This window comes from Colletes latitarsis, chromosome 2, assembly GCF_051014445.1.
Source record: "Colletes latitarsis isolate SP2378_abdomen chromosome 2, iyColLati1, whole genome shotgun sequence".
NCBI classification, from domain to species: Eukaryota; Metazoa; Arthropoda; class Insecta; order Hymenoptera; family Colletidae; genus Colletes; species Colletes latitarsis.
The window spans coordinates 19,611,892-19,635,649 of NC_135135.1; the positions used below are offsets into that span (position 1 = coordinate 19,611,892).

Genomic DNA, 23,758 nt, shown 5'->3' on the forward strand with positions numbered 1-23,758 from the left:
TACCGCCATGAAAACTAATAAATCAGTTTGGGTGTTGCACGATTAGATCATTCTTTCTGTATCGTTACTAATATATATTTAATAAACATATGCAAGTAAAGTATACATTAAAGGATTTCGTGTAAATAAAACCACGTGGTAGCAACAGACTGAAGCAGCAGTGTGATATGACCAAACAAAATAAATACAGTAGAGTATATATAAATTATTATTTATACATGACAGTAAATGCTTAATAACAACTTTAATATTTCCAACAATTTTTTAGGAAAGTTCTGCCCTTGGTTTTTTAATCATTTGTCGAATATTTTTGTTTTGAAATCCGTTACGCATTAGGTCTACGATACACCCCTGATTCGAGACACGTAGGCAACCAATGAGATTCCATAGATTACGTAAATTTTAAATTAAAGTAAAAACCGAGAAAAATGTATCAAAGGAATAATAATTTAATTCTACTCTATAGTACACTACAGAAGATGAAGTTGAATGTAAATAAAGCTTATCGCATGGCCAAAATCTCATTAATCCGTTATATCGATATGACCTTCTATAATCAGGGATGTTTTGTAGATTTAATGAACGGTGGATCAAAATATTTTTACTTCCATTACTTTATTGGACATCTTTATATATTTTCTTTTTTTAACATGGCACATGTAGAATTTTTAAATGATTAATTGCTATTCACGTACGTATACGGTAACTTGAATAAATTCTATTGTATTCGTATGTATTCAGGGAGTAGCATTTTGTCAGTACGACCTTGCAGTCACGTGGTTTGATTTGGGTCTACTTCATTGTTTCGTGTAAAAATGTATTATTAGAATTTCATCGGATGTTTTTCTTTGTGAAAGGTTTTGTGAGAAGGTGGAGTTTGAGAAACACTGGCATAGATATAGCTTGAATATTTTCATGCACATGAGCTACAACCTTACTGTCAGTGTCGTTGCAAACGTACCTCGTACGTTTAAAGTTTTTATAGAGGTTGTGCATCTGGAAGTTTGAAATCTGTAAATCGTAATTAAAGCTGACTTGACAACTGCGAGCGGTTGTGATCATTTATGATGGTACTGTCGCGTCTATGCTACTACAGTATACATGTCTTGCTGTGACGGTAGCGATAGCTACGTCAAATTACGTGACTTGCTCGTTTTGTGGATTAAAAGCGGATCGCTTGATTTATCAGCCGTTGCTATTTCGTATTGGACAATTTGGAAAGCAATTCACGACATTTCAGAATGGGTGTAATTTTCTTGGAACACATCGGAGGTACTCGGCTATTCTCTTGCGCTGCCTGTGACACCAATCTCACAAACAGAGGTCAGCTGATAAGCACGCGTTTTACTGGCGCTACGGGTCGTGCTTTTCTATTTAACAAAGTCGTCAACTTAAATTACAGGTATTCGCGTTTCCCTCTATTTTTTTTTTTTTTAAATATTAATCGATGCGATATACTGTACTTCTACATTTCGAAAGTTCTCGCTTTCAACAGACAAAACGATCGTGAAAAGATGAAATATTGTTATTTCCATGCACCTAACAAAGTGGAGAAGAATTTTACTAAATTTTAACAGTATTTGAAGTATCCGTTTAAAAACGCGGGATATACGAATATGCAAGGAAACTAATGTCATAATTTCTGTTTTAAATTGATTAATAAAATGTAATGTAACGTTTTTATTTCGATATATTTTAACGCGTTTTAACGTACAAATATTGATATTGGTGGTGGAAATATCTGGTTATGTTATTTTAAAATAGATTACTTAGAAAAGAACAATCATTTGTCGATAGCTTAACCATAGCAATTTTTATATATTGTCCATTCGTTCTTAGGTTCATGATTTTTGTATTTACGTGTATTCAGCTTTTTAGCTTTATTTAGCACACAGGATACCATTCATTAATGTACAAAATCTCAGAGAAATTGTGCTAATGGAATAATCTTATAAAATCTTTTTGCATATTCATAATTTAATTTGTCTACAATGATATACAGCGAGGTACAGGATAGAGTGATGTTGACGGGTCGTCACATGGTCCGAGATGTCAGCTGCAAAAACTGTGATGCTAAACTTGGGTGGGTGTATGAATTTGCAACAGACGATAATCAACGATACAAGGAAGGCCGTGTCATCCTGGAGCGTGCTTTAGTCACAGAGAGTGATGGAATGGATAACAATATTTAATACCCTACGACAAGTAGCAAATCATAGGATAAAAATCAATAGGATAAAATACTGCAATCGCCACAAAAACAGTTGTTCTTTGTTTCATGTTCCTTCATCATTTGGAATAATTCTAAAAATTATATTATCAATGTACAGCAATTTATATTTAATATTAAATATTTTTGTAAACATTGAACATGCTTTGTCTTATGGTATTACATATTTCTAATGATCTGTCATTATTTTGTCTTTTTAATTTATTTTTTATTTAAACACGTGTAATATGCTAAGTCTGATTGGAAATAAAGTTGTGTCTATGTTATGTTAATAGTTTTAAGATAATATTAAATAAATAGAATAAATTATAAAGAACGAATGTATAAGTTTTTTAATGAAATAATTAATCCTGTTACTGATAGTTAGTAATTTACAGATCATAATGTAATGAAATTCTTGTTAGTAGCAATAGCAATACTATATGTATATATTTTTCACCGATTCGCAAGACTACAATAGTAAGACTACAAATATGTATTCAAAATTTCTGTATTTCTTGAAATGCAAATGTTATTTGAAAGATTATTTCGGATCATTGTACCTATCAGCGTATTGTTGATTTTGTTAATCGATAAAAGAAAATTATTATAGATAAAAGATATAGATTAAACAAATTTGTTTGAATTTTTGATGCGTACCGAAAATGTAAGTAAGGTGACGTATTTCAGACACAAACGAACCGCGCCCCAACTATCACACGATTGGTTGGTACCATTTGAGCGAGAACCAATAGCAAAGCCGAAGTTCTGCAACGAGTCGCGACGGCGAACCAGTGTGGTCACGTAGGCCCACCATACCGCATGGTGGATAGATGTTTCCTTTAACTCAACATTGTATAAAATGCTATAATTGTGTATTGTTGTTATTTTGCAAGGAGCACAACGATCCTGCGGAGCAGCCATCTCCAGCCTTGCACACGGTAATTACAACAATTATATAGCTACATTACATAGCGATAGCGCGTTGACCGATCCGAGCGTACAATTTGTTGTTTGCTGTTCGGCTCAATGGCCGAGTGCTGGTCGCACAGTAACAATATATTCGTTACGTCTATAGAATAACTTTTTCGATCGTTTTATGCGTATTCGAATATCGAGCTTTTGATCGTCGGGTAGTTTTTGTTGTGAAAACGATTAATATTCCCGTATATATGAGTTTTTTCACTCTCTTGTTTTCCTCCTTTCGTTCTTCGTCCTTTCCCCTCTACAGTGTCCCACGCATACAAAGATACGCGGCGGCACCGACGATAGCGACTCGGACTATTCTTTGGAGATTTAAAGCGGAATTTTGCTGGGATACGTCGAACTTTTATCGTGCACGGAAGATTTCGATGTTCGGCAGAACCTACGACCGTTGCTGTGATATTTGTGCCCGTAAAAAGTATCGTATCTTATCAATCGCTGTTAGGCATGTAAAGTCTCACACACGGTGCCATTGCACCGCCGAACGGATCGTAACAGGAAAGCTATAAATACACACGCATCGCGGGGTAAACAAACTTGACCTCAGTGGAATTCTTATCGATGTATCTACATGTCGATGCAATGTACACAGATAGTTTGAGGTTATGTTAAGCATCAGTGTTCGTTATTGTGCGTACGAAGTGCGTGAAATTGAATTGTTTGGTACACTTAGGAGTGGTTATTATTTCGTCGAAAGGAGACCAAACAAATTCTTCGGATATTAATTCACAATAATATCTCTCCGATACTAGAAAACACTTTTAATTATTGTTACTTGTTTTTCTTACTGTCTAGTAACCGACATTTTATTTGTATAGAAATGTGGTTAAATTTAATGCATTAGTTTTGCAAAAATATTTAAATCGATGTTCGGCGTTTGTCGAGTTTTGCGCGTTACTCACTTTCACTGTTCTAGAAAGCTGGTATGTTAATTTATGTTGAATATTCAGTCGATGACACTACTTTAAATGTTAAACAGCGTTATAAACATCTTGAAATGATAATTAAATATCTTTTAAATTATTAAATTCTTCGATCTTTTTTGCTTATCATATTTCTGGTAATAAAGATGAACTTCAAGAAAATTCTTAATTAATGTATAATTTGTATATATTTAAAATTTGTTAGTATTGTGATATATAATTTTTGTATCGACGATTAAACGATTATAATACGTGTGTAGAAGAAAGGTTAATTTTTTCATTAGCAAGAAGAATTAGAAGCACAATGTAAATATTGTCTTCTTTCGCTACAGAATATTGGCACATGCCGTTTATTGTCTGAACATCGTTGGAATACAACTAAATCGTAATCCACGCATCTAAGAAGAAAGTGGAGCTTTCGATATTTGCTCCTTGATATTAAAGCACTGTCAAAAATGAAGTGGTCACCAGGTGCTCTGTTCTGTGAACAAGTAGGTGAACTCACTCGAGTGTTCTCCCAGTGGAACGAGTGCGAACAAACTGTGGTTCTATATGCTCTACTTCGTCGCATTCCTGCAGTTCAAGCAAGGTTTCTTGCGCAAGCAGTACAGCATTCCTTGCACTCTGTTTCCGAATTGGATACACAGGAATTAAATGCCAATAATCCAGGTAATTATTACAATTAACGTGAGAGTAACTGTGCAATATTTAATAAAAAAAATATTGTGTGCAGCGTTTATTAACTCGCTGCTCTCAGAATCGACAGAAGTTGCTATCAATCAACTTTTAACGCACTTGCCATTATTAAGGCCTGGGAATGTAGAGTGCAAACAATGCTACCTAGTAGCTATACCAGAATTAGTAAGCCACTGTGTAACTACAGGGCAATATACTGAACAAACTCAACAACTTTTAAGTTATACATTGATCCATCCAGCTATAACTAGTCAAGATAGACGTTCTTTGACTCAATGGCTTCGACATCTTGAAGAACGTATTAGCGGTACACCACCGATACATAGTCTCGAAGAGTACACCAATAATACTGTTAGGTGAGTTAGAAATATCTAGAACTGGTATTTATGTAGACTGTTTATAATAATTTTACTTTTATTTTAGGTGGGACAATGCGTGGCAGCGAAATTCTAAACAGCAGCAAAACGATCAGACAAATTTATTTGGCACACAACCAGGTACTGCCTTCAATTTGCAATTTCCTCCGCCCGTAACTCGTCAACGTCGGTCAAATAGTTTAACACGACCGGTTGCTCCTCCTCATCATTTAGAAGTCGTTGATCGCAGTAATAACGTAAATTGCTCAACGGGACACAAACCACGGAGTTTTAGCATCTCAGGAGACCATATGAGTTAGTTTGATTTGAAGTTGTAGCGTAAAAAAAAAAAATGATTAATTATATTTTTCTTCCTCGAGTAATCGTTAATTTCTGAATAGGCAATCTTATTGGATTAAGCCCATTGAGTCCTCAGAGCTCTTGTGCAAGTAGCGGTAGCGAAGGCCGTTTAGACGAAGCTTCTAATCTATCACTTGCTAGTGGTATGAGAGGTACGCGTGTATATAGTGTTAGAAATGTACGATCGATTGCTAAAAAAATGTCTAACGCATTCCGTTCTATCTGCAGACGTTCCATCATGGCTTAAAACCTTACGTCTTCATAAATATAGCTATCTATTTGTTACTCTCAGTTACGAAGAAATGCTTCAACTGACAGAGGATCAATTAGCCGAGCAAGGCGTGACAAAGGGGGCCAGACACAAATTGGCCCTTTCCATTGCGAAATTGCAGCAGCGCTACTCGACGCTTTTAAATTTAGAGAAAGACTTACTTCAACCAACGCGCGACAGTACACAATCAGCATCGTTTTTACAAGGACCAACAGTACTGGTCAACACTATCGACGAATTGAAAACAATCTTAGCTACGCCTATGAAGCCAAGCCAAGAAAAAGATCCTCAAGACATACCTGCGCAATTCACCAAGGTTCTTGGAAAATGTAAGTAACGTGACCTTGTCAGCATGATGTTTAAACAAATATGACGCATAACGGTTAACAAATATGAAAACGTTTTAACATACTGTGTTCGTTTGTTTCTTAGTGTGTAGCAGAATGGCATTGGATAGCGTGGATGATGGCATTTTGTGCGCTTGTATTAACATATTAGAGAAAGTATTGCAGCATGATTGCTTTACTCCAAATCAGAAGGAAAAGGTACAACAATGGCGCAGCAGACTCGGAAATCCACGACCTACTCCAAAGTATGGAAAAATACATAAAATTATTGCACACCGTTTACAGAGCTAACGATTAAAGTTTAAGGCGAATGATCGACTAGCCAAATGACAATTGTATAATTACGATTTCAGGTGGCAACATAATTACGGATATAACAACAGAAGATACTGTAACCCGCAGCAGCACAATAGAAAGCCAAGTTTGAACTTAGGACACATTCATAACACGCATCCGCAAAACAATTCATTTGTGGTTAGCACCCACAGAAACAGTATATCTATCCCGTATTTACAAAATAATCAGAACCAAAGTGTAAATCAGAATACTTTACGTTCAGTTCATGCAACCGAGAAACGACCTAGCTTACAAGAATCTAGTTTACAGGTATGTATTTCCATGAAGCTATTATTAGGCGTTTATTATTGACTTTCTATATGACATTTATACAAATGAAATAAATTTAATCGGTTAATAAGACGAAAATCAAGAATACCAATTTGTTGATGGAGGCCTCGTTAAAAAGTTATTAACAATTAAATTCAAAAATTTCAAATCGTTTTGGAAAAATTATTTTCGGTTACGGGGGTTAATTACAATCATTTTTGGTGAGTAGACATACCCACGAAATCTTGCGTATTTTCGAGAAAAAAATTCAGTTAGAGCGGAACTTTAAACGTTAATAACTTTTCAAGAAAGCCTCCATCAACAAATTGGTATTCTTGATTTTTGTCTTATTTTGGCTTCTAGAATCCCCTATTAAAATTTTTCCCAGGGGTGGCCAAACACCTTGTATTTGTGAGCGACAAGTTAATCTAAAATGTAATTTCCGTTTGTATTTCAGCAGTTACAAAGAACGTTGCAGCGCACGTACAGCGCGCCGAGAGATCATTTTCTTGGACAGTCTGGGAACACATCGGAAACAACGGAGCCGGAGATCAATTCTCGTCTAGAATCTCTTTGCTTAAGAATGACAGAACAGGCGATCGGTGGTTTCGGTGAGGCCTAACGAATTCTTCGTTTCGTTGACTGCATCTACACAGTAAGTCCTGTTTGAAAAAGGAAATTTCTATAAAGGTGATATACGCGTGTCTGAGCTCCGTTTTTTTTCAAAGCCGACAAAGCAAGACTGACTTCTGTAGATCTTGCAAACAAAGAGACCGACAGCGACAATGATAGTGCTGACAGTTGCGCGTGTCTCGCGTGCACGCATTCACGCTTTAAATAGCCCTACCAAATGAAAAATGTCCGACATTTGAGACATTACCAAGGAAACTCAGTTCGCGACGTTTGAACGACTCGTGAGAACAAACAAAAAAAGAAAAAACAAGAAAATAAAAAAAAAAAATAATATTTTTTATTATACCCGATGCAATTATACTATTTAATGAAACTGACAGAATTTGGCAAGCCAAATGCTATTAGGAAGATAGATTCTTTCCTTGACTATTTGTTGCATCTATATAAATGTATTATATAAAGAATATATATGTATACACATATGATAGAATTTTATGGGAAGCGGATTAAATCGTATAACATATATATGTGAAAGAGAAAAAAAAAAAATGGGGAACGAAAAAGGTACACCACATTATTGTGCGATGTTTGCAATATTATTTTTCGTGTGTTATCCATTTCGGGAAATGGAATTCGTCTGATTTTAAGCGCCAGGACACATTATACTAATGTAATGTAATTCATTTTAATGAACTGACTGATTTTACTTCTTTTTTTTTTTCTTTTTTTTTAATCATTATTATCATTATGTTTATTCTGCTCTTATTCATCTATCGCCGCTATTGCTAATTACCATTGCTATTTTCTATTATTTTCATTAACAGCTTCGCCACCATTTGACCATTAGCATCGTCATTTACTATTCACCAATACTATTATTACTATCATTATAGTTACTGCTATTATTATTACTATATAAACTCTTATTACCGCTGCTGTTGCTACCATTTCTTCTACCACACGACTAACAAACGCCATTATTCGTATGCTTTTAACGCTGTTAATACTTTTTATCCTCTGTCGTTGCTGCTGCTTCTAACTATTACCATCTACCACTATGCTATTACTATTCCTACTACTCTACCACTAGTAGTGTCACTATTCTACTACAAGTACTGCTATTACTACTATTATACTATCTCCACTATCATTGTATTATTACTGTAATTCTCCCTATGGAGGAATCATACTTAACAAAAAAAAAAAAGTTTGACAGTTCGTTACATGCTTTAAAAGAAGGGGTGGGGGAGGTAGGGGTGAAAAAAAAGAAACGAACAACGTACACGTTTTTTTATTTTTATTTTTTTTTTAAATTCGTCTCTCCCACACCGGGGAAAGAGAACGTAAACGACGTGTATGCTTTGTAGTTTGCGCACAGATCTCGTGATTTTTTACACTCGTATGCGAGAGTTACCATGCGTCTCTTCTTTCGAACGCGGTTTAGGCTGTAACGAAAGAAAGGAACGAAATAAAGAAGAAAAAGTGAAAAAAGAAAAAAAAGGCGAAAAGATTATACAATAAACGGATTTTTAAAGGCCTTAAGGATGTATTAAGCGAACGTAAAGGGTATAAGACTAAATATTATACGTAGGCAACGTTGTGAAAACGATGGTGACACGTGTATATGTATACATATATATACATATATATATATATATACATATTTTGTGTATATATATAAAATTGCATCGTACTTTGCATGATGCGACATCGAAATCTGTGGCTTTAAATTATAAGCATACATCATTAAACTGCTCTATTATGCACTTTTTAGCACTCAAATGTAACGTCGCGAGTAAACGTAGCATAATATTTTCATGCAAGACAAGGGGGGAAAAAAAGAACGACGAGAGAGAAGGTTAAATTTAACGATAATAATAATAATATTAATAATAATAATATTAATAATAATAATAATAATAATAACGATTAAGGATAGTATTAGCGACTAATGTACCGATAAACGCGAAAAAAAAAAAAATATAAACGAAAGACTGAATAATTCACGCGCCGTGAGCCGGTGAATTTCGGACGTTTCGCATTCGTTTATTCGTAGACAGCTGCACGGCTGCGTGAATAGAAACAATTGGAAGACTGCGGAAGGAAAAAACCTGTCAAAATATTAAAAATTAGAACTTATACGAGTGCGAGAGAGAGAGAGAAAGAGCAAGCGAGTGCCAGCGAGTGAAAGAGAAAGGGAGTTAACGACAGTAATGTTAGCTGTATATCTAGGTTGTAAACGATTATTTTAACGATTATACTCTCACTAGGATGATGGATCTACGTAATGGCGCGCGGTGATTTCTCGATTTAATTAATAATTAGCCTGCTCGAGCGAGAATGATCGTCTATGCAAGCGTGGAACGATCGAAAACAATATGTTACAGTGACGATTTGTTCCCCACATTGCGAAACTGCTTACCACATTCACACGAACATGCACACGTACAAATTGACACGTTGAAACATTCTCGCGAGTTGTGTCGTTCATTATGAAAGTAGGGTTAGGTTCGTGTATCCTTCTGTTTTTTTGGGATACAAATGTATTGCATTTCCAACGAAAAATATCGACTTAGGGCTAATTAGTTCGTTGTACAGTTCTTGTACATTGATCGGATGTTTAAACGATAGGAGAGAAGATGGGAATATGACATGGTTATTTTGTTTTTGTGCTTAGGCAGTTGCAGAGTAGTCACTAGTAAGAATGTATGACGAGAAACCATGGGGAATTTTATATGACATGTGTGTGTTACATAAATATAAATGTCGTAGGTTTTATAGAACTTTTTAATTTTTAATCATTTTTTCTAAGGACAGTCAAAATCAGATAGCCAAATAACGTAACGTTAATTTGTAAAAAGATAGGTTATAAAACCGCGTGATAGTATCAGAAACAAAGATTTATGTCCACAGAAAAGACGTTTATTAATAATAATAACAACAAAATATGTCAGTGGTGACCAGATATCGAATATTCCAACCTTCTCTTCTACAAACATTACCAGAAGGAAAATTATGTCCTTGGTGACTGCAGATAGACTCGAATAATTATCGAACTTAAAAAACGTGGACTTGCATCAATGTTTTCTTTAACATAGTGTTTCCCAAAATAAGAAACTTCTGACAATCTCCTGGGGGGGAGGGGGGCGAAAGAAGATTTTTTAACGTTGAAATCGGAAAGATAGGAAAGTAAAACTCAAAATTGTGTTTTAATCGTGTTACTTAATCGCTTTCATAATGAACGATTCATTTGTTCCCCGCAACAGGAAGCTAACTTTCACACGGTCGACGCACGCGCCAAACGCGGAAACGTTTCGCAGCGACGATTTGCCCCCCCCCCCCCCCCCCCCTTCCTCTCCCTCACATCACACACGAAACTGATCTTCTCATCGTTTTAGCGTATGCTGCGTACGAAACATCGTGCAGCGACGATTCGTCCCCCCCCGGCGTCGCGAAACTAATTTTTCACATTGTTCATCCGCGCACACGTTTCGTAGCAACGGACTTGTTTCCCCATATTGTGAAACTGCTTTCATACGGTGCGTGCACGTCATACATACACGCACACATACACTCGATGTACACAAAAGAAAAAAAAATTCACGCTTATACGTGTAAATGCACACGCAGAGTACGTTGTCCGATTAGAATTCCAGAGTTTCGTACACGTATGATTTTCAGGAGAGACGGTCAAAAGCTAGTCAAACACAATTCTAATTTTTACCAGCTAACGTGTGTATAGATAATTATTTGTACATTAATACCGCGCAATTAACGCAGAACAAAAGTGTAAAACCAGAAAGCGAGGACGCACGCGTGCGATCGAAAAGGCAACAAAAAAGAGAAAAGAAAAAAAAATACAAAAAACGAGCGAGAAAGAAAAAAACAAGAAAAAGTAGCAAGTATGAGAGAAAGTTCGAAGCGAAACGAAAAATCGAAAAAAAAAAAGAAGAAGGAAAACGGGAGGACTAATATGTATGAACGACGACTTTTACGTCACACGCACGCGAAAATGTTGAAAGACTGCTTCCAAACGACTTCAGGAAACTCGTTCAACGTAGAATTATTATTTCGTACTGAAACGCAGTATCTGAATACGCAATTGATTTAAAGGGCAGGACCTGAACTAACTAATGTAAAACGCAAAGAGATATTATCCGCATCGAACGAACGTGTATGATGTTTAGTAGTAATGAAATCGAGAACGCGCGTGATTCTGCCAAAGACCGACGGGGCCGTTAAACTGATAAAGAGATTTTACCCGCACCGACCTCGACGTTTTATGTCGTTGTAATTCAAAGTAAGATAATCATCATCGCGTAAACGAAGACGATGATCGAACATTTGTGCTTAGTACTTACACCGTCGTTGTATCGAGATCCGCGGGGTGGCGCTGCTTTCGTTGAAAATGCATTCAGTCGCGAAACAATCGGCGCGAGGTCGGTATCGATAAATGGCTTTTTTTCGGGCAGAAACACGGCGTACGTAATTCGATGGTACCGAATGGATAAGGTACTTGTGGTTGGCATAGGCCAGGAATGGGAAAATTGTATTTCAAAAAGTATTCAAACGACGAATATCTTCTCAGTTTGTATCGTCCTTCCACGAGAAGAAGGCATAGCGTGTTTACATCCCCATTCTTGCTGCAGTCCGCTGATTGGCTGTCACCGTTTTTGACCAGTACCTGTGAGTCAGCGGACTGCAACAGGAGTGGGAATGTAAATACGCTGTGTGCCTTCTTCTCGTGGAAGCACGGTAGCTGTGCAACTACGGAATACCGTTATTCAACTTCTTCGTCGAATACAGAATACACAGGTATCTTGTAATAGACTGATCAATAAATGCCGAATATATTAGCATTTCGTATTCGATAGTTGAGTAAGCGCAGAATAGTTTATTCGATTTCAGTGTTCGGTACATTTTAATCTAGGTAACGAATATTGAATAACTAAACGATTGTTCTGAAGATTTTTATCGGAACAGTTTAAGTACACATCGTAGTCGTATATATACTATAGTATTATCGTGATGTTTGTTCTTCAAATTTTAATATGCTTCTTTTTTTTATAGATTTACAAATATAATTATTCGTTTATTTAAAAATTTGTAGATTTCATTATTTACGAAAATTTAAAGGGCTTTACGAGACTCGTAATACATTCGTAAATTAATTTGTTTATAAGAAGTATATAAATATTTATAAAATTGATGAATGTATCAAATTTTATAAATTCATATATTTATATGCTGTTTATGAATGAAAAAAGAACTCTGTAAATTCTTTGAAATTCTTTAAAATTGTCTGAAGCATCTAAGGTTTCTTAAAAGTTGATTTCAAGTTATATTATTTGAAATTTATTTTTTGTACGTGTATGAAACTTGAAAAGCAAACTATGTTAATGCCCATATACAGACGACCCGAAACAGTGATGTATTTTTTATTCGTCAGTAAATCTGAATGTAAGTGTTCTTTACTAATTAGATACCGAAAACAAAGTAATGCATTCTGTTGTTCGACGACGCGTCGAATACAAGGTACCAGGAATATTTAACATTCCACAGCACGAATGGAAAGAAACTACAATCGAATATCGATAATTGATCATCATAAAATACAAATGTTAGGTTATATTCGTCACGTTAAGTGTATTTCGATTACAGAATAATTCGAATCTGCCCATTCCTGGTATAGACTTTGTTCCGGTTGAAACTCGAGGGACGTTTTCACACTTTGTACGACATTGTTTAATTCGCTTTAGAAGGAAAAATGTGTACCCGCGATGAAAAGTAATTGTTAGCGCTAGCACAGGATATTCTCTTTGGCCGGATGCTTGCGTTTCAGGTGATCGACTCTTAGGAACGTATATATCGAGGAACATAAAACGTAGCGACTTTGTTTCGAGAGAAAAGATTTCACTAATGTCGTAGACAGCAAGTTTCCGGCCGAAAGCGTCATTGACGATAGCCCAGGTAGCAAAACGGTGACTGTCGACTGATTTGCTTCGATAAGCTAGAGAGAAAGAGAGAAAAAAAAAGAAGAGCGTTTAGGTATGCGTAAGCAAAACAAAAGAGGTTAGAACGACTCGATGTAATAATCGTGCGGTTACCTCCTTGCGGGGAGGTGCTTTTGCACATTTTAGGCGTGCTTTGGCTGGCGAACGTGAATGCTTATGTGTAATGACGACAGTGTACGTAAATTAACGAAGTCTCTATGTAAGTTTTTTATCATTATATTTCGATTCGGGGTGTTTGTACGTTACGGTTCAACGATCGAATAGTTTTCTCGTTACTCGTGGAAATAGATCGCGATACCATTTACGTCCGTGTAACGGGGGATCGAATTTAGATCAGTCGGTTAACGTTGGCCAGCCAAATTGTAGGGAACGAACCGTAAGTCAAACGCCATTTTATTAATGCGCAGCAGAAAGAGCGAATTTCGTGCGACGTTCGAGGATACGCGTTAATATCTGGATTCATATCCATCGTTTATGTATCGGGGAATAGCAAAGGTTTATCGGGACTGAGTATGTTGCGTTGTCGCCAAAGAATGCCTCTGCTACGGCGCCTTCTGTTAATTATTAAGAGACGTAGCTTTTGAATTGTCAGATTGCTAACTGGGATATTTTAGTCACGTAAGCTGGATAACTTGTAAAAATGCAATTTTTGTACTGTTATAACGTTAAATAGACGAAGGTACACTGACGTTGTAGCGTGAAAGAACATTTTTCAATAAAAAATTTTTCATACGCAAAATACGTTCACTGTATTTTCTTCGGCATTACGTTCTTTTCTACGGTTAGTGATGATATCACTGCGACGCATCAATCGTCGGTCGCCATTGTGTTTGATATTCGAGATTGTAGGTGGATTCAGACCAGAGTCGAACAAGCATCGAAACAACGGACGTTCCTGTGTCTTTCTTTTTTTCTTCTCAATTGAAAAACAGAAAAGCACAGGAATCGTCCGCTGTTTTGATTCTCGTATGATTTCGGTCTTAAACACCGTGTATTACAAACGATACAGAAACGACAAAGAGCTTCTACGTTCTATGTATTACTTTTCCCGCGCAATTTGTAATAAAAGCATGGTCTGGGTCTTGTGTTCCAAATTGGTCCACGTAAAGTTTTGTTATCAAGCCCATTGTATGACATATGCGATATTTATTACATTTTTCTTTGATAAAAGTTTTGTCTTATCGAATAATTCTTAATAAAATAAAGAGGAAACAAAAATTATTTCCACGGTTGGACAGTAAGTGATTTTATTTTATACGTAGGAAGGGATAACCTAGACAAAAGATAATTTGAGTAACAGTGTCCAAAGGGTTTAAACATCTATAAAATCAAACGCATCAATGTCATGGTTCTCTAAATGGTATTCATTTCTGATACATTTCACAGAAATACGTAGAAAGAAATAACCTAAACAAAAGATAATTTGAGTAACAGTGTCCAAAAGGTTTAAACATTTATAAGATTAAACGCATCAATTTCATGATTCTCTACATTGTATCCATTTCTGATACATTTCATAGAAATACGTAGAAAGGAATAATCTAGACAAAAGATAATTTGAGTAACAATGTTCAAAGGGTTTAAATATCTATAAAATCAAACGCACCAATGTCATGATTCTCTAAATGGTATTCATTTCTGATACATTTCACAGAAATACATAGAAAGGAATAATCTAGACAAAAGATAATTTGAGTAACAGTGTCCAAAAGGTTTAAACATCTATAAGATTAAACGCATCAATGTCATGGTTCTCTAAATGGTATTCATTTCTGATACATTTCACAGTTTGTGAACTGTTGAAGAGGCAATCCTGTAGCGATTTAACAGTGTCCAAAGAGTTTAAACATCTGTAAGATTAAATGCATCAATGTCATGGTTCTCTAAATGGTATTCATTTCTGATACATTTCACAGTTTGTAAACTGTTGAAGAGGGAATCCTGTGGAGATTTAACAGTGTCCAAAGGGTTTAAACATCTATAAGATTAAACGCATCAATGTCATGGTTCTCTAAATGGTATTTATTTCTGATACATTTCACAGTTTGTGAACTGCCAAAGAGGCAATCCTGTAGCGATTTAGTCGCAAAGGATACAGTGAATGTTAACACATTACCGTTCATATAACGTCAGTATTTAGACCTGCTTCGATATCGTCGAAGGCCGTATCTAAGCAAATGATTCGCCCGATTAATTTTTTTAGTAGCACGATATTATTAGGTACGTACACGTAGGGTGGACTTAATAACGTAATAGCGCGTTGTGTTCGGATTGCATCGGGCACTTAGAATCCCCCAGAAACACGAGAAATTTCTTCCATACCCTTATCATAGAAATTCATTCTCAACGGAACGCATAATCGTCGACCTTCCTTTTACATACCTACGTAACGTACGTTTCCGTATCTAGTACAAATAACTACAGAATAGTAATAAATACTTATCATCTACTTAACGCTTCTTTAAATGCATGAAGTGTAATAAGTTCAGAGCACAAGGTACGTGCTCCGAGACTCCTGCCCTTTGCTATAGAACTTATGTTGGTATACATTGACAAATTTGTGATGAAAAACTAAGGCAGCATAGTTTTGTCGTGTAAAATTTTAATGGAACCGTAGATTTCATTAACGTCTAGATAATTCGCTATTATTAAGAGATAAGACGATAATTCGCTTTTGATTGAAACGATACACGTTTAGTTTATTTTGCGCAATTAAGGGCACTAGGTAACATCTTGTTAGTTGTCTGTGTGTCGTGTATCGGTGGATCGTACACGATGTCAGGAAAAGGGAAGCTTCTCTTCTCCTCTCCGAGTAGGGTCGCGGCACTTGGCCCGACACGAGCGTGAGGGGGTTTCGTGATGAAACCTTCGGGGTACCCGGAGCCCCCTCATTGCGTTAGAGGTAGACCACAGTGAGGTTTTCTCCCCTAAGGAATCGGGATGTCCATGAGGATTTCCCCACTTACAAAAAAGAAAAAGTTTTCTATGAACAGCACATAAAATATACATAAATTAAATAAATTAGCAAAGTGTACAGAAACAAAGAAGATACTAAAGATATTACAGAACAATGTAAAAGCGAGATATTTCTATTGGAATATTCTATATCGTTCTCATAAGTCTGATCAATCTCAATACTCAAACGTGTGACATCCTATACATATCAACGTCTTGCTTCATTCATAAGGAACTAAGCATTGTTTCACAATATGCTTTTTACCTATTTGAGTATTACGTATTGGTAACATAACGCGACTGGAATCAGTTTTCCGTTGTTCAAACAAAACAAGTTTGCTACAAGTTTGATCTGAAGATATTCTTGCCCGACTATTATACTTTTTAATCTTATTTCTCTTGCGTTATAACGTGTTGTACCTTTCGATATCTTTGCTCGTGTTTCATTGCACTCAAACGGTTAAGAAATCGATTTCAATGTTCATAAATGCCTACCTTACAAAAGCGTGTTTCGTTTAATTTAGTCACAATGTATACATTGGAACAAAAGTACTACAGAAAGAACAGAAGCCACTTGTAGCCGTCGACGTCATTCTTTAAATATATTCGTATAATACATACTTAAAATTTGACGTTATTATTTATCGTATGCTTAATAGTATAAACACCGATTCTTTCCCTTCGAGTCTCGCTTATTTACTCTATACACATATATACATTCACCAACGGTATACTCCGTACTCTTTTTAGCGTTAACCAGCCTGGCGCTGCTGAGGACGCATTAAAGACTACGAGAATGTTATAACCAAATTTAAAGGCAGCTTAATGCTAGATGGATTAGATTCTTTTTCTTCTTTTTTTTTTCCTTTTTTTTTATTACAGATTGGCATTACATAGCGACTTGAAATTTATGTTGCGCCGAACCCTGTTTCTCTCTTATATTCCCTGTTTAAAAGCGCGTATTTCTAAAGAACATCTTTGAACATCTCGCGATTACGATCGTTAAAACTACGAATCTGATCGATATATTTTCATTTACGATTTAGAAATCGAACGCACAACAAGTATCACTTTTGAGTCATCCGTAAATTGGAACGAAAGGCTCCGGTGTCAAGCTTCTCTCGATAATCGTTCATTTTTTTTTTTTTTTCTACCTTGATCTCGGTACACTCCCTGTCGAATACAGTCGTTGAAAAAGAAAAATCGAGGGACGTCATAGAAACGCGTACCGTATTCCTCGCTCGTACCAACCCTCGCTATACTCGAGATGTTAACACTAATTAACAGTAATTATTCTTATAAAAGCTTTGTCCGTTTTGTTCGAGTAAAACAGTAAAGCGTTGCGAGCCTAGACTAATTATGCATAGGAAATAATAACGTTGTTCCGAATACTCCACTTATTTTTTTATTTTTTTGTTTGTTTTTATTTGGAATAGCGAACGAGAGTTTTTCCTTTAATTTTTAGTTTTTAATGTTCGATAAACCTTACGTTTAGGGGAGGCAGATTCGATGACCTTGACCTTGATATATGTTGTCAAGGTCAACCCCTGAATGATTCTCAGAAGATTTTAGCCGTCGCTCGTTTTTTATTACAAAATTATTAATAAAAATGTATTATTACTATTACACTAGAATCTGCGTATACGTATACTCGATGTGACCTTGACGTTCAGTTTATGAAGGCCACACTCTTGAGCATCCCCCATAAATTTATAGCTACCTCTAGTTTTTTATTAAAAAGTTATTAGAATATAAGAATTACCGGAAATAAAAAACAAGAATATGGAATTTCGTTAATTTCGAAAATATACCCCACAAGTTGAACAGTATCATATTAAATTCGTTTTGCTGACTGTCGAACTACACTAACCCAGACGTAACACATTTTTAATAAAATATAATTTAATATAATTTTATTTAAAATTATATTTAAATAAATATAATCAACCTCCATCAACAAATTGGTATTCTTGATTTTCGTTTTATTTTGGCCTCTAGAATCTCCCATTAAAATTTTTCCCAGGGGTGGCCGAACACCCTGTATAATGAATATTATGATTTTTATATGCTTAATAACTTTTTAATAAAAAACGAGCTACGTCTAAAATCTCTTAGATGTTACCCAGGAGGCTGACCTTGACAACATATGTCAAGGGTCAAGGTCATCGGGAGCTGCCTCCCATAAACGTAAGGTTCACCTAATGTTCTTTCCTTTCCATCACTGCGCGGATACTTTACAATGCCTTATGTGATAGTAATTAAATAAATTTCGAGTGAAATTCGGGTCTGTCGCGTAGCAGAGTATCGGAGACGTTGTCGGGGAAAATATTAATTCTATTCCGATTTCGACTAGGCAGCAAACACGGTCGTCGATCGACCGCGGGATTCACACTTCGCAGTTGTTCCTCGTGGTTCCCTCGTATTCGAACCGACTGAACAATACAAACAGAACGCGCGGGTGGCATTCACATAATTATATTTGGTGACGTTCCGGAAATGTTTAAATACAAAAGAATGACGAGCACGGTTCAGCGTAAGAAGTGAAGCGAATGGAGGTGTTACAGTCGCATCGAAATCAATTAGCCGCTCAAGGCCACCGAAGAGTCACCCCCTACCGCTCTTTTAGTTACGCCCCTTTATCCAATCTTCGTAGGCAAAACTTCAACCGCAGTATCGAAAGTGGCTTTGGACGATTAACTGAGTTAGATTCAATTAGAGTAAATGTGCATTCCTCTAGAGCAGTGTTTCCCAACATGTAGGTCTTTTACAATCCAAAGGTGAGGTGGGAGAAATTTTTTAATATGATTAAATATCCTATTTGTTTTGAATAGGGCGTCTTTCGACAAAATTTGGAAACCACTGACCTAGAAGAATTACTAATTAATTAAGTTCCGTAGACTGAGCTAGACAAGCTTCGCTCTTTTCATTTGCAAACGTCTCTTTGGTCTCGTATATATATATATATAATTCAAGTGAAATAAAAATAAATTTCAATTCGCTTCCGGCGCATAATCATCGTTGAGTCGCACGCACATCTCTACACTCCGTCCCTTTCTTTCTTTTTTTTTTTTTTGTTTTTTTTTTTGTTTTTAATATTTATTTCCATGTACACTTAACGACTAATAAACCTCTAATTTCAATAATTCTATTTCACAATATGTTCCATTGTGTGATACGCCGCGTAGCCGCGCCCGCGTGTGTACGTGTAATTATATATGTACTAACAAATAATATGGCATTACAAAAATGTACATACAGTCGTAACGTCGTGGATTTCTTTTTTAATAATTGAATATGCTAATAATACTATCGGTGTCATGCAATATTAATGTCACATTCTGCGTTCTTACGGAGGTAAGGACTTTCGAACATCCTAGATTTATCGTTTAAACGTCGGTTACACGTTTTCCCTAGAACGAAAATACACATTAGTTCCTTTGTGTGTATGTGTGTATATGTGTGTGTTTTATATACAGGGTGTTCAGCCACCCCTGGGAAAAATTTTAATAGGGGATTCTAGAGGCCAAAATAAGTCGAAAATCAAGAATACCAATTTGTTGATGGAGGCTTCGTTAAAAAGTTATTAACGTTTAAAGTTCCGCCAGTTCTGAATTTTTTTCTCGAAAATGCGCAAGATTTCGGGGGTATGTCTATTCATCAAAAATGATTGTAAGTGACCCCTGCAACCGAAAATAATTTTTTCAAAACGATTTGAAATTTTTTAATTTTATCGAATAATTTCACACTTTTTCGAATTTTTTTCTAGAAAGTGGGTAGGATTTCGGGGGTATATCTATTCACCAAAAATGATTATAATCGACCCTTGCAATCGGAAATAATTTTTTTAGAACGATTTGAAAAAGTTCTTTTTCGCTGAGAAATTTCACCACCTACCCGAATTTTTTTCTCGAAGGAGGGTAGGATTTCGGGGATATGTGTATTCACCAAAAATAATTGCAATTGACCCCCCCAGCCGAAAATAATTTTTCCAAAACGATTTGAAATTTTTTAATTTAATCCATCAACAAATTGGTATTCTTAATTTTCGTCTTATTTTGACCTCTAGAATCCCCCATTAAAATTTTTCCCAGGCGTGGCCTAACACCCTGTATATTTCTGTAACGCGATTGTTTAGAGTATAAGAGTATACTCACCATTGGCAGTACGGAAAAGGAGTGTGCGCCAGATATTTAAGACATGCGACGAATTAGAGATTTAAACTTCTCGCTCTTTCCTCTCATTCTCCCATGCAACTTGCATACACACACGCAGCACATGCTTTCTGTATTCTCAGATTGTGCATAGTTACCGAACGTAAATTCTTAAATCGAACAACGAATACACCGTGTGTCTACCTAATACAATCGATATCCAGCAGCAAGATAAACCAGTATCCGCTCTGCTGTTTCACGATACGAATGAATTACCGTGATTCACACACGATGGACTGACCCCCCCCCCCCTGCCCCCCAATCTCGTGCATCGTTCGTTCGACCTCGATGCACGCAGAACAGTGTCGCTAAACGTAGAATTTGTTCGTTAATCTGATTCGTAATACTAATAATTCATACTGAAATATATCTTATATCACATATTATTTTTTTTTTGTTTTTTTTTAGTTTCGGCCTTGAAACCGCGAATCGCTCCAGTCTTCGATTATCAGAGCCCCTCGCTAAAACTGTTCGCTCGACGCACATACATTCTCCTGTTCCTACGCTGTATCAGTTTCGCTTAAAACGTATCTACGGAACACGTTCCGACAGGATTATTCGCGTTTGGAATATAAAAAAAAGTATCCCCTGTATTTTAACCCTCTAGTGCATGAATTTCATTTCTCTTTCGACAGAGAAACTATTTCTTTGTTACCTATACGTCCTTGGTTATTTATAAATAATGAGCAGCTGAATCTTTAGAGCTATTATGTCTCCCCACGAGCCTCACGGTACAATGAAACGCGCGCGAATGGATTTTTTTTATCGAGGTCACCGGTCAGGAACATTTGTGCAATAGAGGGTTAAGTAGATCCGACTTTTAACAGATACGTTTAGGTATAGAACACGAACCGTCGAGTTTGCATCTGTGTTTCGAGCATCTTAGAACCGACCGTACCATAAGTGAAACATATTACAAACGCGTTTCGCATCTCCGATCGCTTTTTCTACGGCCCGATTTACATGTTAGAAGCGTCAGCCCCGAAGGCAGCGACGTGCATACTCAACGTCAGAGTTAGGCTAATTTCATTCCCGAATAACGAACAAAAATTGTTGGATTCATTAAAAAAAAACTAGATTTTGATTCTAATTTACGAATGAATGTAAAATTTTTGTTCGTTGCGCGGAAGTAACATTTGTCCCAACTCTACCCAATGTTATGGCCGTCAATGTGTTTGCCCCAAAGAATAGGCAGGCCAAATAAATTTATTTTTTAAATATATTCTTTACAATTTCAGCCAAATAAAATTTTTCTTTCGAGTCCCATAAAACTGACCTGTTTAAACCAGTGTTTCTCCATCGTTTGTTTATTAGTACGAGAGCTTTGCAAGCGTTTACTTTAACTGAAGACATTTAAAAAAAAGAATTTTATATTTAATTGATTAAATCAATAAAAACAATTTAATTTTTAATTTAAAATATAGAAATTCTCTTTAACCGCTGGTTTAAACAGGTATCTCGACATCTTTCCTTACTATAGCTCATCCTTTATATTAATATTTTATATAAATTATTTAACACTTCGCAATTGTATAAAAGAATTACAATGAATTATCTTGTAAAGATCTTATAAAGATAATTCACCGTAATAAATAAATAATCTTCACCGTGTAGACGTTCTGATTACCAAAAAACTGATACAAAAATTTTTCACATACTTATTTGGCGGAGCAAATAAATATACGTATTGGACATTTCATTATTGGATTTACATGTACATATGTATATACTTTATCCCCGGGCTTTTCATTGATTTACCAAAAAACTGTCGGATAATTTTCGTAAACAGTCATAAATAGGGAGCTATACGACGCCATTTTTCTTTCGATCGGAACACTTTATTAACCCCTTCCCGTACATCAACGAGTCTGACTCGCGATGAAGGTTTTGACCCAAAACGTAAACATCACGAGTCAAGGCTCGCTGATAGCAAGTCACGATCGTGATTGAGTTTTAGTTTCTATCGATACGCCACAAGAGTCGGTCGCGATTCTTATAATCTCTGTTACAAAGCAGTTTAGTCTGTTTACCGCGCGTTTCCTACCAGTTCGAGCCCGGATTTCGTCGAGCTTAATAGCACGAGAGGGGGTTAACGTCGTTTTCACATCAAAACTCGTCTAACCTAAAGATACGCGTTCACGTGACATTAAAATCAGCCTGCACAATTCTGCAGTTGAAAGAACGTTTCGATGCTATTGCAAGAATTCAGTTATAACCTCCATAATCTCCACGCTATCGAACAGGTCAGTAATCATTTAGATTTTGAGTTTTTCATCCGACGATAAATGTCACGCGAGCACGCAGCTTAGCATCAATGGCGGACCACGAGTCCAGAAATGCAATTTCGGTTACAAAGATGTCAAACCTGATTGTCATCCGATCTAAGATATGCCGTAGTAATCCAGCCGTATGGCGATCTGCGGTTAATATTGTTCAAGCGATGTAGGAAGTAACGCGTACGTTCCAAACGAGACAAGTCTTTTAGACAGATCCAAGTTTCCAACGAGACGCGCGTATAAAAGTTTGAGGCCTGCCGGTTTTATAGGTTAGAGTTGCGTGTGGAGGACGTGCCCTGATCCTTCGGTCTTCGCATCCAATTTTTCCTGCCGAGGCTAGCGACGCTCACGGTGCTGGCAGTACTGGAAACACTTGCCAACGAGTTCAGGCTTACCGAATGTTAATCTTGAAACATGTGTACGAAACTGATTGGGAACATTCCTCTTCTTTCCGGGGCTCGTTCCAGCGCGCCTTCCATCCAATTGTCGTCGTCGGTTTGCTCGTTGGTGACAATGATAACTTCGCCCTCGCGGAAGGACAGTTCGTCCTCGTTGTCGGCCTCGCAGTCGTACAGAGCTCGACAGCGTCGCAATCCGCTCAAAGTCGACAAAGTTGGCTAAAAGAGAAGCAACGAAGAAGTTAAGTTTGAGTTTAAGCGAACGATCCATCGACGTGACCATACTGCAAAGAGGTACAGAGAATGCTCCTCTGCAGAATGTGTTTTCACGATAATAAGAAATTCTGTCTGAGATAAACTTTTCTAAAAAAATTGAATTCTATTCGGGAGCATTCTGGCCACCTCTGCGGTATATATTTTAGTTTTTCATGGACGAAGCAAGCACTCGTAAGAGCATTGAGAGTCGACTGCGACGAATACGTAGAATCCTCAAGTTTAACGGACAAATTGGAAATTCTA

At 36.5% G+C, this 23,758-nt stretch overlaps 3 protein-coding genes across 17 annotated transcripts in view; 2 read left to right on the plus strand and 1 right to left on the minus strand.

Annotated features, from left to right (window-relative positions):
- Positions 1 to 884: 884 nt before the first annotated feature.
- Positions 885 to 2,753, plus strand: Yippee (yippee zinc finger protein). 2 transcript variants are annotated; one of them, XM_076775717.1, is made up of 3 exons: positions 885 to 1,070; positions 1,241 to 1,402; positions 2,003 to 2,753. In XM_076775717.1, the coding sequence occupies exons 2-3, from the start codon at positions 1,242 to 1,244 to the stop codon at positions 2,190 to 2,192; spliced, it is 351 nt and encodes a 116-aa protein (XP_076631832.1). In that variant the 5' UTR covers positions 885 to 1,070; position 1,241; the 3' UTR covers positions 2,193 to 2,753. The 2 variants fall into 2 exon arrangements, with proteins under 2 accessions (XP_076631832.1, XP_076631824.1); XM_076775709.1 differs by having other exon boundaries at positions 887 to 1,402.
- Positions 2,754 to 2,955: 202 nt separating this feature from the next.
- Positions 2,956 to 23,758, plus strand: part of Smg (sterile alpha motif domain containing protein 4 smaug) — a 63,632-nt gene continuing 42,829 nt past the window's right edge. For 2 of the 7 annotated variants that reach the window (XR_013080901.1, XM_076780530.1), the window contains exons 1-9: positions 2,956 to 3,150; positions 4,449 to 4,785; positions 4,850 to 5,168; positions 5,236 to 5,483; positions 5,570 to 5,680; positions 5,757 to 6,128; positions 6,232 to 6,391; positions 6,500 to 6,752; positions 7,210 to 7,407. Coding sequence is in view for 5 of the 7 variants with exons in the window: in XM_076780530.1 (XP_076636645.1) it covers positions 4,572 to 4,785; positions 4,850 to 5,168; positions 5,236 to 5,483; positions 5,570 to 5,680; positions 5,757 to 6,128; positions 6,232 to 6,391; positions 6,500 to 6,752; positions 7,210 to 7,374 (1,842 nt within the window). In the remaining 2 variants the exon portion in view is untranslated. Of the gene's footprint in view, positions 3,151 to 3,519; positions 3,612 to 3,704; positions 3,721 to 3,954; positions 4,117 to 4,448; positions 4,786 to 4,849; positions 5,169 to 5,235; positions 5,484 to 5,569; positions 5,681 to 5,756; positions 6,129 to 6,231; positions 6,392 to 6,499; positions 6,753 to 7,209; positions 14,349 to 23,758 lie in introns of those variants that run through there. The other 5 variants (XM_076780521.1, XR_013080890.1, XM_076780506.1 and 2 more) reach the window with 5 other exon arrangements.
- The window catches only part of Asap (ArfGAP domain of ASAP), a 41,141-nt gene continuing 32,781 nt past the window's right edge, over positions 15,399 to 23,758 (minus strand). For all 8 annotated transcript variants that reach the window (XM_076780372.1, XM_076780347.1, XM_076780318.1 and 5 more), the window contains one exon: positions 15,399 to 23,458. In XM_076780372.1, coding sequence (XP_076636487.1) covers positions 23,243 to 23,458 — 216 coding nt within the window. In that variant the 3' untranslated portion in view covers positions 15,399 to 23,242. The remainder of the gene's footprint in view (positions 23,459 to 23,758) is intronic.